The sequence below is a fragment of the Schistocerca americana genome, chromosome 2 (genome assembly GCF_021461395.2).
Source record: "Schistocerca americana isolate TAMUIC-IGC-003095 chromosome 2, iqSchAmer2.1, whole genome shotgun sequence".
Lineage (NCBI taxonomy): Eukaryota > Metazoa > Arthropoda > Insecta > Orthoptera > Acrididae > Schistocerca > Schistocerca americana.
The window spans coordinates 1,013,686,155-1,013,700,712 of NC_060120.1; the positions used below are offsets into that span (position 1 = coordinate 1,013,686,155).

Here is a 14,558-nt window from a genome sequence, read left to right on the forward strand (position 1 = left end):
TCACAAAGGGAACTGACGTAATGTATCACAGTTTCCCGCGTAATGAAACATTACAAAAACTATGATTCTCGAAATGTTGTAGAAAAGACAGTGTAAATGTTGCGCATGCACGAATATGTTCTCGCCATTTCGTAGAAACAAATTACTTAAGGGATTTACAGTCTGAATTGCTTAATTTGCCCCGAAAAAGAATGCTCAAGCCAGATGCAGTTCCTTCGTGCAATTTGCCGTGCAGTAGTGCGACTGTCAATGTGTCACCCGCAACAGAAGACAGAACCAAACGGTATAAGAAACGAGAACTACATAAGAGATCTCTGGAACCTCTGGAAAAGCTGTCACCAAATAAGATTAATGATAATAAGAGCACATGTACAGCTGACAGTTTTTGTTTCAGACACAGATAAAGTTACTTTGATGAATACTATAGCGGCTTTAGAAAGAAGGAATGCTGTTCTTACAAACAAGTGTGTGCAACTTCGAGCTCTTAAGTAAATTCATTTCAATGCGATTAAATGAATAATTTCTGATTTATTTGAGCCAAGGTTTCGAATTTCAAGTGTGTGTCAGTGTGGCTGTGATCTGATATTTTACCGATCTGTGAGGCATAAACTGCGAAAGAATATAACTCATCAGTTTTAACTTTAATATTTTAGCAGCAGAAAAGCAGTTTAGACATTTCAATTCTGGTATAAACAAAATCTTCCGCCAAAAACTTCACGTAAACGCGCATGCCGTGTCGTCTGCTTGTGAGCGCTTGCTTCCACGCTGACGTCACTAGGCCAGCCAATGGCAGAGCAGAGCGCTTACTGCCCAACCTTATTATTGTAACCTTGCTGGAACTTTACATTCTTCTGCTCTATTGCCCCATTTTACCAATAAACCTTAACTGTCATAAGATCTATCACTGCGTTTGAGCATTTAAGTAATGAACTATACTGAGACTGTTTCGGGCAACAGCCTACGACAATTGTAATAATCTAGGAACCGCACTTGTGTAGTTTAAGACTATTTTGTGTCGTACCTGTTCTACTGCATAAGGTCCGAGCCTCTCCTTAAACTGATCAAGGATAGAGGCAACTCGCGCAGCAACCTTGTAGAAGGCGGGGTTGCTGAAGGAAGAGGCTGGGGTGACGCTCTAGAAGAGAAAAAAAACATAGTCTAAGAAAACAGGCACTGACTCGGAGAATGGCATTCCACAGCAAACAGACAGGTATTAAACCAGTACTTACGCCTGGACCGGCAGCGAGAGACAGGAGGCTTCTGTAGAACGAGCCGTAGTATTCCTTGTTGATGGAGTCCGCATTGCCTTCCACAATTCTTCCAAGGATCTCAATGCTGAGAGGGTCATTCAGTGAGTACCTTGTGAAGTTGCTCTGAAGAGAGAAAATGTTTTACTCGCCACTGGAACGTACAGTCCAACATATCAAATAAGGGTTCTGTCTTTGGACTTACGTCAAATACAAATCCTGAATCGATGGCTTCACGAAGCCTCTTCTCCAGCGTGCTCACGTACTGCACAAGGGGACCCTGAGGGACGACTCCGTTGATGGGCTTCGTGTAGTCGATGGGCTCTACGTCTGGGAGGTGGTTCGACAGTCTCTCCAGGTTGTACCTGCCGACGATGGCCTTGATGCCGTAGTAGAATTGGTCTCCGCGGCGTGTGTAGTTGGCTTGGTTATACTCCGGCATCTTGGCCCAGAAGGGGTAGCGGTAGTGCATGAAGTCCAGGTAGGCGTTGAGGCCCACGTCCTCAGTGTAGTACGAGACCAGTTCATCGGCGTTGCGAGCGAACGGCTGCCCGCTGTAGTTGACGCGGATCACGTAAGGGTTCTCCTTGCTGAAGGCCTTGCCTGTTGGATAGCGGAACGAGGACTGGCTGATTTATTTACGGACAAATATGTTAATAGCTAATTTTGCAATAGAGAAGAGGTGAGGAGGTTTTTCGCCAAATCGGCGAGGAGAGGAAAATGTGGGATACACTGTCAAGTAGGGCGGGCAGTACACATGGTAAGACATCCCGGAATAACTTCCATGGTACTAGAGGCACATACTGAGGGAAATAACTGTAGTTGAAGAAACAAGTTTTAATCTATCCTACAAACTACTGAGGGCGTTGATGCAACTACTAATCTGAGATGAATAGGCTGGTACAAGAGAGGAATTCGTAGCACCTCATTAAACCAGAAAGTAGATGACAAAAAGAGTAGTGGGTACTGCGACCACCAATTGTATGTAGGCTGTTTAGGTTTTTATGTTGGTAACGCCACGTAGCGCTCTGTATGAAAATCATTGACTGTGATGCGTGCAGTCTGTGGCTGATTTGCTTTGTTGGAATATTTGCTATTGTAGTGTTGGGCAGGTGGATGTAAACAGCGCGTAGCGTTACGCAGTTGGAGGTGAGCCGCCAGCAGTGGTGGATGTGGGGAGAGAGATGGCAGAATTTTGAGCGCGGACGATCTGGACGTGTGTCCGTCAGAAAAAGGACATTTGTAAGACTGGATGTCATGAACTGATATATATATATATATATATATATATATATATATATATATATATATATATAAAATGACTTTTGAACACTATTAAGGTAAATACATTGTTTGTTCTCCATCAAAATCTTTCATTTGCTAAGTATGCCTCTCAGTAGTTAGTGCCTTCAATAGTTAGAATCTTTTATTTATCTGGCAGTATTGGCGCTCGCTGTATTGCAGTAGTTTGCGTAACGAAGATTTTTGTGAGGTAAGTGATTCATGAAATGTAGGGATTATTGAAAGTCAGATTACGTTTCCCTAAAAATATTGTGTGTCATTTTCGTGTTGATGAGAATAAGTAAAGAGAGAAATGTCTGACTACGCGCAGTTTTGCTCAGCTGTTTGAAAATCAAATAACATAAGAAGTTTACAAGCACAGTAATTCATAAATTTTCCAAAGGGGAAGTTTCACAATTATTAACCGGTATGGTCCAACACCGAATAGAAACAATTAAACTCTTGAAAGGAGTCGGCGAAGAACTACTTATAGCTGGGTTGATGCCATCTGCAGTGCCACAGGACCATGAATGGAGGATATTTTCATGACAAGCAATGTTTTCGTGCTTTGTTATCGTTTTGCAGCATAGATTCGGACCTTTCATGGTTGGGGAAAGATGTTGCCAGTGTTATTTCGAAACTTACAGCCCCAGCATTTGTTATAATTGCTGCAGGACCAATCAAATATAATGTGGATGCCGGGGCAAGTATTTGACATTCTTTTGTACTGAGTCCGAGTCTATTGAAATAATCACTGCGTCACCTATGGGGGCACGGATTGGCTGCCACTTTTGTTATGTTAATAACGGACGAGTTAAAAAAATAAAGAGAAATAGTTTAGAGGTCAACTGTGTGACTATATGTGTTAGACGTCATTCGAAATTTCGAAAAATATGAAATTTTCATTTACGTTTTTAAATAGTAAAGTACATTGGGCTCGCCACACAGATGCCGTCATAGGCGACAGCCCTTATAGAGTGTTGAGCATCAACTGAATTGAGTCTGGCATTCGAAGCACAGGAAGTGCAGCCTTGTTCTAATGTATGAACTATTGTAATGAAAAGAATTATTTAGGCTTATTAATATTTTTCTATTATTTTTTCTCACTGCGTATGTTAGTTGTTTGGAACGGTTTTATTAGTTAGATCACTAACATCGGCCAATAACGAGACATAATCCGAGTTTCTGAGACCTACGTAACTTACTTCGCATGACGTCGCTAAAGCGCCGAGATATTTCGATGAAAAGATAAGATCAGAGAGCTATAAGTTGCGACATTGACATTACACTTACTTTCAGTAATTGCTCGATACCTTTAGGAACATTTGTTACGTGGGAAAGCTTTAATCGAAATGTCCTACTGCCTGATCTGTATGTCTGTGAGACGAGAAGCGTCTGTCTGCGTCGATCTACTCACTCTCGAAACCACTATCAAGTGCATGGCAGAGACTACTTTGAAGTGTACAGAATGTAGGGTTACTTCCCATCGCTTATAGACCGCAAGAAGAATGATAGTTTAAATGCGTCATGTTTGTTGTTATTGGTCTGATCTTGTGTTCCCGATCCCTACGGAAGCGACCCGCAGGAAGCAGAAAACTATATTCAGATTTTTCTCTCAGTCTCATTATTGATACTTTGTAAGTAGGGCTTCGCGGGGTAATTGGGTCTATCTTCAGACAATTTAGGTTATCAGAATTCCCATGATGCTCTCCCCGCATATTTAAGAAAATACTGTAAGTGTAGAAAAAATGGTTTAGATGGCTCTCAGCGCTATGGGAATTAACATCTGAGGCCATCAGTCCCCTAGAATTTAGGGCTACTTAAACCTATATAACCTAATGACATCGCACACATCCATGCCCGAGGCAGGATTCGAACCTGCGACCGTAGAGGCCGCGCGGTTGCAGACTGAAGCGCCTAGAACCGCTCGGCCACATCGGCTGGCTGTAAGCGTAGAGATGTGCTGTACAAATGTTTACAATGTGATGAACTGCGTGGCTAGAGAATGATGCAGTGTTGTGTGGTACCTTGCAGGGCGGCTTCCCACGCCTCCTTGATGACGTCAGGGCTGACGTACAGGTGCGGGTACAGCTCGTAGAAGGGGGGCAGCACCACGTCGAACAGGTCCTCGCGGTGCAGCTTGGCCACGTTGAGAGCGTACACGAACAGGCCCTCGTTCAGGTGGTCCCTGGCCCACACGGACGTCTGGAAACCAGCAACACTGATGTAGGTAATTGTATTATGCAACCATCGGTATTTACGTTCACACTCCGGTAACCACTGTTGGGCGTCGAGCCGAAAGTATCAAGTTTGCGATTAGCATTTACAAAAACCTTCAAGAGTTAAATGTATAAAAATGAATATTTGGAATGGCAGATACGTTAAAAGCATCACCATAGTTCACAGTGCACCTCAAAAACCAGAAATAATAGACGTTTATTATATGCGACTGAATTAATGTATCTGGTAGAGCCTCTACGAATTACTTTCCTAATTCAACTAAAGAACTGAAAATAACCAAGAAACTGAAACGATAATAAAATGAAACTCCAATATGGCATCCTTCATCAAGTTTTTCCATCATCCCAATGTTCATGCTGTACTCGGAAAAGTAACACTTGTGACTCGTATAAATGATTTTAAGTTTTCGTGCTAGACAAATTTTTAACCAGTAAATTAAAATTGCTGGAAGCAAACGATACTTTTAGTACTACGCACTGCAGTGACTGAAGAACATGGAGAGGCTAACGAGAAAAAGGTCAGGTCACTCACACACTAACTCTCTGTCTCTCTCTCTCTCTCTCTCTCTCTCTCTCTCTCTCTCTCTCACACACACACACACACACACACACACACACACACACACACTTCACTTAAAGCATGCGTGCGGTCTTTGCAGTGCAGTGCCTTACACACTATTAGGAACTTTTTTTCCCCTCTTCTTCTTCTTTTCTGACTGCTTTGATGCGGCCCGCCACGAATTCCTTTCCTGTCCGAACTTCTTCATCTCAGAGTAGCACCTGCAACCTACGTCCTCAATCATTTACTGCATGTATTCCAGTCTCTGCCTTCCTCTACCGTTTTTGCCCCCTACATTTCCCTCTAGTACCATGGAAGTCCTTCCCTGGTGTCTTGACAGATGTCCTACTAACTTGTCCCTTCTCGTCGGCAGTGTTTTCCACATATTGCTTTCCTCTGCGATTCTGTGCAGAACCTCCTAATTCCTTACCTTAACGGTCTACCTAATTTTCAATATTCGTGTATAGATCACATCTCAAATGCTTCTATTCGCTTCTGTTCAGGTTTTCTCACAGTCCATGTTTCACTACCATACAATGCTGTGCTGCAAGCGTACATTCTCATAAATTTCTTCCACAAATTAAAGACTATGTTTGCCACTCTTGTCCAGGAATGCCCTTCTTGCCAGTGCTAGCCTGCTTTTGATGTCCTCCTACCTCCGTCCGTCATTGGCTATTTTACTGCCTAGGTAGCAGAATTTCTTAACTTCATCTACTTCGTGACCATCAATCCTGATATTAAGCTTCTTCCTGTTCTCATTTGTACAACTTCTCATTACTTTCGCCTTCTTCGATTTACTCTCAGTCCATATTCTGTACTCATTAGACTGCTCATTCCATTCAGCACATCCTGTAATTCTTCTTCACTTTCAGTCAGGCTAGCTACTACCAACGATAAACTTACTTACGTTTCTATTATCATCGTCGACTCTCCTCGGAAGATGTTCTCCGCAGTTGAGAACGAAACGTCAGGGAGAAGAAGTTCTACAGATCGACCACGGCAACTTAGCCCGGAAGAGTTTACTGATAAAGACGCCGGCCGTGAAAGCCTACATGGAATGATTACTTACGTTTCTGTTAGGTACACTGAACCTCTAATAAGCAACTAAAAACTCTCAGAAAATAGATACGAGAAGAGTTGCACTACGTTACTCGAAACCCATCCATCTGTTACCTATGTATTACTACTCTGTACCGATCTGTCTCTTACGCTGCATAGACATAGCCACAAGAGTACACTATCAGTGAGATGTTTACAAAATATCTTTCCTAATGCATCAGGCTAACCTAGAAGTTTAACGAGCACAAATTAGTGACACAGTGGTAGACAGTCGAGACCCACCACAAAAATCTTTATCAACGTCAGTGTGCACCGTTATTCGTAATATCGAGTGAAATAGATTTTAGTATCCGACTTAAATACCATTCTAGAAAAAGCGGTCAACTTTAAGATGCCTTTCATTCCACAGGACAAACCAAAAGCATACTTCTTCAATAATCACATTTCGCTACACACTGCATTTTCTTTACCTTGTAAAAAGTCTCGAAGTCATTCGCCTGGTACAAAAGGTCGACAAGGGCCTTGGCCTGAATCTGGTCAAGCTTGTTGTAGATGGAGAACTGTTCTCCACGCTCTTTGAAGTAGCCGTGAGTGTAGTAATTCACGAACTTCTTCACGAGTTCTGGATCCTGCAAAGGGGAGTCAGAAACAGTACTTCAGTATAACTTATCGCAACAACGACAAAATACATGAAATCAGTATATTCAAAGAGTGAAGTCACAAGCTGTACGTTAAAGTTTGATTTACTTTGAAGTTGTTGACATTCTCTTCAAGATTGAAGGTTTCCGAAATCTTCTTCTGCTCGGGGTCTACGGTGGGTTGTCCGACATGCCAGAAAACTTCTAGCAGCTTCTTCTGCCTCAGAAGGAAATCCTTGTCCGCTGCAAGAAGAAGACATTTCGTAACGTTATGCTTGTGAAAAAACTTTCTCACTACTAAGGTAAAAATTTGCCATCGGGTTTGATGTACTTCATTACAGCGTGTCACTCACGTAAATGAAATCCTATTGCTTTCCCAAAACCTTTTCAGATTTTTCTAAATCTGCGAATGATCTACCGGCCTATTAATCTCGATAACAATGTCTTGATGGCTTTATAAAAATGAAGAGAATCATTCTTTCATCATTAAGAACACTCTCCAGTTCCACTTATTATACTGCTACATCTCTTGGGCTCATCACTTTCCGTCTGCGCAGTGCATTAGGTTATATGAAAAAGGTATGTCACATGCAATGACATTTCTTTTGCGGCCCGAAATATTCGGTTTAATAGCAGCAACGGTATTTAAAAGTCTGGCTATTGCCTAGAAAAGCATAAAGACGTGCCTCTGTTCTAATGTGCAAGAAGTGTGTACGAATTTTTATCGTTTACGGGCTCAAACAATGAATTACGCAGTAAAGAAAATGTTCAAAACTACAACAAATCTGTGCGAAAATCTAATGTGAAAAGCGTTTAAAATACTTCCTTAATGAGTAGCTCATTTCTAAGACCAATGGTGACAGTGATAACCAATACGATATTACCAATACATTGAGAACAGAAAAAATTGTAGAGAAGCTAATACTTCTTTTTTCAAGTGCACTGTCGTAGAAATATTGTTGTGCGAGTTAAATCGCCACATCACAATCAAAGACAAATTAAGACGACATGGAATATCTAATGTGATTGTTGCTTCACTGGCAACAAAACTTACATGGCAGCAGGGAGGAAAGTAATATTAAATTTGAGTTAATACCATTATGAAAATGCTTAATATCTATACTGAAATGGGGCTAATTCCTATGCTTAAGCAATTATTATCCGAAATTTCGGTAATGGGTTCTTGAAACAGTAGTGTGTAGTAGTTGAAATGGAATAGTTATAAACTATTATATATCGAAGGAAAAGAGAGGAATCGCTAGAAGTGATGAAAGGGTATAACTGCAGAACAGAAAATATCAAAAGAGGAGAACCTAATTTAGCTGCACAAAATTTCACCCGATGACTCTGGAGACTTTTATTCAGACAGTATGTGTTCAGGCAGCCGAATATTGTAACCACTTTTAAGGAGCTTTGGTATAAACATCGCACAAGCAAGAACTTCGTTCTGTGTGTGGTTCTTTGAATGAATTCCTATGTCTACATACTTCGGGCAACTACTGTGTTGTAACGCTACTTCAAACTAAAGCACAACTGCCAAGCGATATTTAGTCCTAGCATTTGGAAATCGTTCGAGTGCAATAATGTTATGGACAGACCGCTGGTAGGGAAACTACTACATGAATGACACTGTGTGCCTGAGTTGTTTTTAAATATAAAATACACCAGTAATATTATGTAGTACCCCTTTTAAGGCAGATAACAACAGTGAATATATCTGCATCATTTCAAATATTAGTATCTAAGTCGTTAAATTACATTCGTAATTGAGAAATTTGTTTCCATTTATGCTTATTACGATAAGTAGAAACTGATCTGTATCAGTAAGGAACATATGGGATACGAAGTGATAACATAATTTAGTTCTGTTGGCAGTGTAGGAACTCTGATATGCAAACACTTCCCAGTTTCACAAAAAATGACTCTGAGCACTATGGGACTTAACTGCTATGGTCATCAGTCCCGTAGAACTTAAAACTACTTAAACCTAACTAACCTAAGGACAGCACACAACACGCAGTCATCACGAGGCAGAGAAAATCCCTGACCCCGCCAGGAATCGAACCCGGGAACCCGGGCGTGGGAAGCGAGAACGCTACCGCACGACCACGAGCTGCAGACTTCTCAGTTTCAAGTTTGAGATTCTAAGCGAGTCTATATTCTATGTCTGTCACCGAAAGCGTATGAAGAAATGCTTAGTTCGCTCTACTGAAGAGTGTTCCTTATTATAACGTGCTAAGTACTTGCACTTTTTCGACTACAGTACACGATTACTGTGTGGCCCAAGACTTGCTGTTGTATGCAGATTATTGTTTTATTTATACAGTTCCAGAATACAATTCGAATTGGGAACCTTCTTATCAGGCACGACAACCTTTAGACACTATGACAATAAGTGTTGCCACAAAAGAAATTTTCTTACGTTAAAAGAAAGAACGTTTCATAGCTTGTCAACAGTGAAGCCATTATATATGGTGCATTAGAGTTCTAGAGAAACTGAGGATATCGGTTATCATCTTGTTGACGAACATGATTGTGGTATTAGGCTGAAGACATTTCCGTAATTCACATAAAACTGAAATCGTTTTGTGGCTATCGGGATTTGAACCTTACTAATATAGATTACGGTTCACTATCTTAACCAGTATTCTAAGCTACTGTCTTTTCAACATTTTCATTCTATTCGATCACAATTTTTCCTTCAAAAGGTTGAAGGCGGAGGTGATACTAGAAGCGTATTACGAACTGTAGACAGTCTTTCAGATAGTGAGGACCTAGTGGAAAGACTGCCTTTAATACATGTAACGTAATGTGAGAGTATTCGCAAACATTTTCAGTATAGGTTAATACGCGATTGGCAACTGGCGACTGGAATGAGACAAAACTTCCAAGCGTTTGTGAGTTTCTGTCGAGGGCGGTTTAAGGTGGAGCTGCCATACAAATCACCCTCCCCCGTGGAAGGGTAAACTTATATTTCATGAAAACATCCTGAGGTAGTCTAATTTACGCACGAGCATTGTTCGCCATCTGATATCCTCACCAAACCGAATTGATCAGAGAGACAGACAAAATTAAAAACAAAAAACTGAACCATTTGTTACGAATTAATGCAGCCAGCGCGACTGTTTGATAGACACGCTCAATGTACAGCCGTTTACTACGAGAGCGACGATGTTATTTTCAGAGAGACTTACAAAATAGCGAGGGTCATGATTCCCAAGTCAGTGAAGGTGTATAAGAGTTCCTGCAGCACACACTTGGCTTCAAGATCACGCTGCTACAATTTCAGGAATTTGGGCCGCATGGCCGCAGCTGAAAGGCTTTGTTCCCGCGTACCCTCTGCTAACAGAATAGCGTGATGGAGAGTGGGACTGTAAACTACATATACACCTAAGTGACTACTCTGAAACTCATACTTAGGTGTTTGACAGAGCATTCATACAAGCACTTCCGCATTATTTTTCGACCGTTTCACTCTCGAATAGCATATGGTAAATCTAAAAACCTAAATCATACCGTGTGAGTGTTGATTTTACTTATTTCATCATGATGGTCTTTTTTGTCTGCGTAGGTAGAGTCACGAAGATATTTTCGCAGTCACAGAAGAAAGTAGGTGATTGAAATTTCACGAAACGATCTCTCCGCAGTGCGGATCATATGTGACACTCTGTCCGCTGTTATGCGATAATGCAAAGCAATCTGCCCTCCTTTGAACTTTTCCAGGGTCCTCCGCTAATCCTGGCTGGTAGGGATCCCATATTTTGCAGCAGTACTCCAGAAGAGGACGGACGAGCAAAGTGTTGGCAGTATCTTAAGTAGATTTGTAGCAATTTCTGAGTGTTTTGTGAAGAAAACATAGGCTTTAGTTCGCCTTTCCTTAAATACGATTGTTCCACTATAAGTTGGTCGCAACTGTAATCCCTCGGTATTTAGCTGAATTGTTAGCGTTTAGATTTGTGTAACTTATCGTGTACCCGAAATTCAACGGATTCCTTTTAGTACTCACGTGATTGACTTCAGACTTTTCATTATTTAGAATCGACTGCCACTTTTCACATGATAAAGATTCTCTGTCTAAATAATTTTGCAGTTGTTTTTTGATCTTCAGATGACTTAACTAGACGGTAAATGTCGGCATCAACTGCACCCAATCAAAGATGGGTGCTCAGATCGTCCCCTAAATCATTCACACAAATTGGAAACAGGGGAGGGTATACAACACTTCCTTGGGGAACGTTAGATATCACTTCTGTTTTACTCGGCAACGTTCCGTCCATTTACTACGAACTGAGGCCTTGTTGACAGGAGATCACGAATCCTGTCGTACAACCAATGCTTCGTAGGCACGCAATTTGATTAGGCGTTGCTTGTGTGGAACGGTGCTGAAAGCCTCCTGGAAGTGTAGAAATATGGAATCAGTCTGAGATCCTGTATCGACAGTTATTATTTCGTGTGAATAAAGAGCCATTTGTGTTTCAAAAGAACGATTTTTTATTCAGTGCGTGCTGGTTATGTGTCAACAAATCAATTTCTTCGAGGTTATTTCTCAATGTTCTTACTCAGTACCTGCAGGAGATGTATTCGTAGTTGCAAATACTGAAAACCAGCAGACGTATAACGGAATGATGACAGTGAAAATTTATGGTGCACAGGGACTCGAAGCCGAATTTTCAACTAATCGCGAGCGGTCACCTTACCATTACGCTTTCCAAGCACGACACGGCCAGATCCATCTTCCATACGAAGTCAGCCCTGTGTCTACAAACTGCACTCGTACGCCCATTACGTGTATCCCCGTGCAGGGGAGACATTTTTAATTGAAAGTCGCTTGCCCGGTTTCGGCGGACAAATACGATATTGCAGTGCTCTGCAATGTCGTATATAACACACCACTTGTTCTAAAAGCATACTGTAAATTGATGTCAAAAATAAGGGCGTGTAATTCATCGGATCACTTTTATTTCCTTTCTTGAGTGCTTTCCGTTCGTTAGGTGTGGATCGTTCCTTCCAGCGAAGGGTCGTACGTGACTGCTAAAGACTGAGCTGTTTCATTACCATACTCCGAAAGAAAGCTAGCTGGTTTACAGTCTAGATCGGTTGACTTGCTTTCATGAAGCGTCTTACCTTGCTTCGCTATGAACCGTAATTAAGTGACACCGCTTTACTGACGTTGTCATCGGTAACGTTACCATTGCTATCGCGAAACGAAAGTACCGATTGTGTCTCACCGCTGGTGTGCTTTATGTACGACCAAAATTACCTTGGCTGATTTCGAGACGGAGCTTCGTTGTGGAAACTATCACACTGATGTAAGGAAGGAAGATTAGGGTTTAATGACCACTCGACTACGAGATCATTAGAGACGGAGCACAAAGACGAACTGTTTCATGGAGAGGCAAAGAAAGTGACTGTGCCCAAAGAACTATCCCGTAACTGCCTGGAACGATTTAGGGAAAATTGCGGGAAATCTTAATCTCGATGGTCAGAAGCCGATTTGAATTGGTAGCCTGCCGAGTGCGAGTCCAGCGTGCCAACCCCTGTGTTACCTCGCTCGGTATCTCACCCTTAAGTCCTCCATGTATTTTTTTTAAATTTATTTACACGTCAAGTTCCGTAGGACCAAATTGAGGAGCAAATCTCCAAGATCATGGAACGTGTCAGTACATGAAATTACAACATAAGAGTAATAACAGATTAAAATAAATGTCCAGGAACCTGAAAAAAGTCAGACCATACGTTTAAGTAAACGCTATCAGCAACACAATAAGAATCAGCTTAATTTTTCAAGGAACTCCTCGACAGAATAGAAGGAGTGACGCATGAGGAAACTCTTCGGTTTCGATTTGAAAGGGTGTGGATTACTGCTAAGATTTTTGAATTCGAGTGGCAGCTTATTGAAAATGGATGCAGCAGTATACTGCACACCTTTTTGCACAAGAGTTAAGGAAGTCCGATCCAAATGCAGGTTTGATTTCTGCCGAGTATTAACCGAGTGAAAGCTGCTTATTCTTGGGAATAAACTAACATTGGTAACAAGAAACGACAATAAGGAATATACACATTGAGAGGCCAGTGTCAAAATACGCAGACTCGTGAACAGAGGTCGACAAGGGGTTCGTGAACTCATACCACTTATTGCCGGAACCGCCCGTTTCTGAGCCAAAAATATCCTTGTAGAGTGGGAAGAGTTACTCCAAAATATAATATCATACGACATAAGCGAATGAAAATAAGCGAATTTTCGTGTCGAATTATCGCTCACTTTTGATACCGTTCGAATAGTAGAAATGGCAGTATCACGTCTTTGAACAAGATCCTGAACGTGGGCTTTCCACGACAGCTTACTGTCTATCTGAACACCTAGAAATTTGAACTGTTCAGTTACACTAATCATATGCCCGTTCTGTGAAATTAAAACGTCAGGATTTGTTGAATTGTGTTAGAAACTGTAAAAACTGAGTCTTACTGTTATTTAACGTTAGTTTATTTTCTACAAGCCAGGAACTGAGGTCATGTACTGCACTATTTGAAACCGAGCCAATGTTGCACACAACATCCTTTACTACCAAGCTACTGTCATCAGCAAACAGAAATATTTTGGAGTTACCCGTAATGCTAGAGGGCATATCATTTATATAAATAAGGAACAGGAGCGGCCCCAACACTGCTCCCTGGGGCACACCCCCACTTGACAGTACTTAGGTTAAGTAGCGGAGTGCATATACCGCTCTCAGTAGCACACATTGAAAAGTCCCCTAAACATCGTATATTAACTCGTGAAGTGCAGATGAAAGCCTAGAGACATCTGACTCGGAAAGTAAGAAACATGCGCATTCGTTAGAAAGCAGATCTGAGTGTTGTGAAGCTACGTGTACTCACCGATGACGTGCGGCTCCGGGTTGATGGTCGCCGAGGCGACGGCGGCAAGGGCGCAGAGCGCGACCAGCGTCAGTGAGGGCCTCATGTCGCAGGCTGGTAGAGTGCCCGGGTGTTCCGGCCGACCAGGCAGCGAGCGCCACTTTTATAAGGCCGCCGCCTTCGCCCCCTCCGGCACCGCTCAAGCACACACGTGCCAACGCTACACGGAGATAACTCACCAAGGCCTAGCCTAGGACGGTCCTGCTTTTTTTTTTCTTTCTGGAGTGCTGGGGTTGAAGTCAAAGATGTTTCGGTAATAAGATCATAACCGAACAAGGATTGTGTCATTAATGCATTCGAAGCGCAGTGCCGGACATGCATTTTGACTTTGCTACAGCTGCTTCTTTACTCCGTAATTTTTATATCATCTCTAAAAAAAATAATAATTTCGCTCGCAGTACGCTACACTATTCTTTTTCACTCTTCTTGGAACGACAAGTATTGTGCGAGGTGTTTATTATCGATTACCGTGTGCTCCTTTCCATGAGATTTAACTACATAGCAAACAGTTGAACGTTCACCGTTCATCAGTGTCAATTCACTGTTCTCGAAACATTGTGGTTTCTAGACAAGACGCTGCGTCCTCTTGCCTTAAATTTTTTCCATCAGTGTGTCT

The 14,558-nt window shown here is 41.8% G+C and overlaps 1 protein-coding gene across 1 annotated transcript in view; it reads right to left on the reverse strand.

Annotated features, from left to right (window-relative positions):
* Nucleotides 1-14,558, reverse strand: part of LOC124594628 — a 53,699-nt gene that overhangs the window by 7,445 nt on the left and 31,696 nt on the right. The window contains exons 10-16 of the mRNA XM_047132997.1: nucleotides 13,904-14,042; nucleotides 7,134-7,267; nucleotides 6,857-7,015; nucleotides 4,556-4,733; nucleotides 1,453-1,850; nucleotides 1,230-1,373; nucleotides 1,022-1,135 (exon numbers count right to left, since the gene is read on the reverse strand). Of these exons, the coding sequence (XP_046988953.1) occupies nucleotides 1,022-1,135; nucleotides 1,230-1,373; nucleotides 1,453-1,850; nucleotides 4,556-4,733; nucleotides 6,857-7,015; nucleotides 7,134-7,267; nucleotides 13,904-14,042 (1,266 nt within the window). The remainder of the gene's footprint in view (nucleotides 1-1,021; nucleotides 1,136-1,229; nucleotides 1,374-1,452; nucleotides 1,851-4,555; nucleotides 4,734-6,856; nucleotides 7,016-7,133; nucleotides 7,268-13,903; nucleotides 14,043-14,558) is intronic.